The sequence below is a fragment of the Salvelinus sp. IW2-2015 genome, unplaced genomic scaffold, assembly GCF_002910315.2.
Source record: "Salvelinus sp. IW2-2015 unplaced genomic scaffold, ASM291031v2 Un_scaffold1856, whole genome shotgun sequence".
NCBI lineage: Eukaryota > Metazoa > Chordata > Actinopteri > Salmoniformes > Salmonidae > Salvelinus > Salvelinus sp. IW2-2015.
This window is the reverse complement of record NW_019943221.1, coordinates 321,213-324,873: the sequence shown is the minus strand read 5'-3', so window position 1 is coordinate 324,873 and position 3,661 is coordinate 321,213. Positions and strand designations below refer to the sequence as shown.

General features: G+C 42.3%; 1 protein-coding gene across 1 annotated transcript; it reads right to left on the bottom strand.

Annotated features, from left to right (window-relative positions):
- Positions 1-207: 207 nt before the first annotated feature.
- LOC112072209 (myeloid-associated differentiation marker homolog) lies at positions 208-3,236 on the bottom strand. The gene has a single exon (XM_024139624.2). It carries the CDS (start codon positions 3,017-3,019, stop codon positions 2,414-2,416), a length of 606 nt encoding a protein of 201 aa, XP_023995392.2. The 5' UTR covers positions 3,020-3,236; the 3' UTR covers positions 208-2,413.
- Between the last annotated feature and the right edge of the window lie 425 nt (positions 3,237-3,661).

The following is a 3,661-nucleotide window of genomic DNA, read 5'->3' as shown; positions in this document are numbered from 1 at the left end:
TACAATGTAGTTTCTGGATTTTTGTTTTAGATTCCGTCTCTCACAGTTGAAGTGTACCTATGATAAAAAATTACAGACCTCTACATGCTTTGTAAGTAGGAAACCTGTAAAATCGGCAGTGTGTCAAATACTTGTTCTCCCCACTGTATATATCTGGAACATTTGTCAATTGCACAGCCCTTGTCCAACTCTCTCTGGTCAGAGGGGGAACAAAGTTTAATGTGTGTCATTAMTCATTCACACATCTCTATTCTTAGCATGTTGCCGTAGATTTTGGTTGTCAATCACTGCTATATGCTAGGCAAGTATTTTGTAGGCTTTTTGAATGGTCTTCAACAGGCAAATTGTTTTCACTTTTTGCCCAAATCTAACTGCCTGTAGCTCAGGACCTTGAAGCAAGGTCATGCATATTGGAAAAACAAAACGTTGAAGTTTGTGGAAAAGTTAATTTAATTTATGAGAATATAACACATTAGATCTGGTAAAAGATCATGCAAAGAAAAACATGCGTTTTCTATTCGTTTTTGTCCCATCAACTTTGAAATGCAATAGAAAGGCCATCATATCACTGAGGAGTCCAGGCRCACTAGACGGCAGCAGTGTATCTGCAAAGTTTTAGACTGATCCAATGAACCATTGCATTACTGTTCAATATGTTGTATCAAGTCTGCCCAAATGTGCCTAACTGGTTTATTGATACATTTTCAAGTACATAACTGTGCACTCTCCTCAAACAATAGCATGGTTTTATTTCACTGTAATAGCTACTGTAAATTGGACATTGCAGCTAGATTAACAATATTTTAAGCTTTCAGACCATATTTGATACGTCTATGTCCTGGGAAATCTTCTTGTTACTTACAACGTCATGCCAATCACATTAGCGCACGTTAGCTCAACCGTCCCGAGGGTGGGACACCGATCCCGTAGAGTGAAAGGCATCTGACAGAAGTAAATTAATCCACAAACACGAATATCAGTTTTTATATGTCTTACATGACTGTGTTTTCATGAATTTGAGGATATAATCGTCAAGCCCATTCAAAMGCTGACAGAATGAAGTGTCTATGGATGCCTCCGAAATGGCACCCTACTCCCTATATAGTGCACTACTGGACATTTTGAATGCACCCTATGTCTGCATCTGAAAGATGGTACACTTCAATGGAGAAGGTCTCCTGTCCTGGCACAAACKTTCTCTGATTACCTCTCCCTATTCTATGGGCTTCTAAGAAAAGGTCAACATCATAACGAAAGATCAGTTCCTGAGTTGAGTCCCCTTCCAACTCCAGTCTTTTAAAAAGAACTAAACCAGCCGTTCTCAGTTCTCTCCTCAGGGACCCCCAGCTGTTCCAGAGCTGCCACGCCTGATTCAACAACACCTATGGAATTTTAACAGTATATGGCTAACAAGAATAAATATCTCTCTCTGGTTCTTCAAAGGGTTCTAGGTAGAACCTTTGAGATTGAGAAAGGTTCTTAATTTAATATAACCATTCACCATAAAGGTTCTATAAATAACCATTAAAAAGGGCTCTTTATAGCACCAAAAAGGGTTGTAATGATAGCGGAATCCTTTTTGGTGCTATGTAGAACTTTTTAAAAGTTATTTTTAGAACCTTAGGAAAGGTTTCTTTATTGCACCATAATAGTTCCATTTATAACCTTATGAGCATGGTTCTTTATAGCACCTTCAAAAAAGAGTTCTATATAGTACCAAAATAGGATACACTATCGTTATGAGCCRAATAACTCTTATTTGGCACTATATACTGTAGAASCATTTGTTTTTAGTGTGCAGTCCACATAGCACTTCAGCAGCTAATCAACTATCTGKCAGTTAGTGAGCCAACTAGCAGTACAACAAGAGAACATGTCTAACAACTGAGAAAGAAGTGATCAACATTAATATTACAATTGGCAGAATCTATATTGCTGCTAGTGCCTTTGGCCCAACGGAAAGGTTACACATACCATGATGCCAGATTAGACATTCAKATTGTATTTGCATCAGGATCCAAAGTTCCGTCATTTTAATTTCTATGAAATCGATACGATCAATCATTAACTCAGCTTCCTACTGTACACTTTAATAGCTGCAAGTGATAAACAGTGTGTCCTTGCCTGTAGAATCCTCATCTGCAATAAGAGTTCATTTACAGTGTCATAGGAATAACTAAATATCTTCCACATGTCTGAGGCAAAAGACATCCGCAAATGTTCTGCCAATGTTCTGCAAATGTTCTTCTTCCAAGCTCTCTGTCATTGATTTGAAAATAAACTCTTCATTCTCTAGAAATGTAATGAATCTTTTCAACCATATGTGGAGAATCAAGATTACCAACGTGCTGGAGTTTGACCAGTCATTGACCGGTTCTGGAAAAGTTGGAGTGAAGGTTCCTGAGAATCTGGCCTATTCCTCATCCCATGTGAAGAAGATCACCTTTATCGAGTAGATCGTATCCAAAATATAGATCACCAGGTTGATCACGGTCATGAACGTCACCACAACCAGATCGTCCCAGGGACAGTGGGAACACGGAACGGGCCGGGGGTTGTTCTCGAAACCATACAGCGGCCAGATGACCATGGCAGTCATGTACATCATGGTGGCCAGAACATTATAGACCGTGAGCAGTTTGTCAAACGAGAAGGGGAAGAGCGACAGCAGCTGACCAACGGTGAGGAAGATGATGACAAGTGCGAAGATGAAGCAGAGGGAATAAACCGCCACACACCACTGCAGTCCCRGATTAAATGAAAACCTTGCTGGATCCAGCGACGTGAAGATAATACAGGCCACCAGAGTCTCGAGGATCTTGAGGAGGCCCGGGACAGTRGACAGGAAGCCACTGATCTCACCACCGGGCCGGAGACGGGCCAACACCACCTCGCCGACGTACATTCCGAAACAGAGTAGGGAGATGACGGTGGCGGCAATCTGCCGGTAGCAGGTGGGGCAGGTGAAGAAGGTGGGGTAGATGATGGAGGAGGTGAAACACATTAGTGCGGCCAGCATGGCGAAGGCTGTGGTGAAGTCATCCCAGGAGATGGGCACCTTGAGATGATGAGGAGGGGAGATGTGAGGAAAGGTTATGTCTAGGGCCAAGAGTGTTCCTGAAAAATATGTTTTCCTGAAAAACGTGCAACTACATCTACTACTGCTTTACAATAGAAATAGACATTCGAAATGTATAAGACAGATACACATAAGCTACGATACACGTGAGCCACAAATTCCCCTCCCACCAATCTATTCCATCAAATCCAGACAGTAAACATCCCCCCCTTGGACTGAAGCGGCTGAACTCCATATGAGGATGAAGAGAGAAGAAGCAGTCAGAAGCACCAGTGGAACATGCAACCAGTCCCCAGTGTGTGGAGAGCACATGCCGCTCGAGCCCACCAGACTGAAGAGATACAGGTGAGGACCACCTCCAACATACGGATGATGCCGCACCGGCAGGGTGAGAGACCCTCAGGTCCAGGTTCACCATACATGGAGAATACTGTGAAGGATCTATCTAGGATCTGATGACCTGTTCACTCACCAAGGGGTTCCTTGACTTTTTGTTTGGCTTAAAGTTATCTTTTTCCTCCTTTTCTTCTGGCTAATGTTCTACACTTTCTGTCTCTCTCTGCTCGCTTTTACCAAATGCAC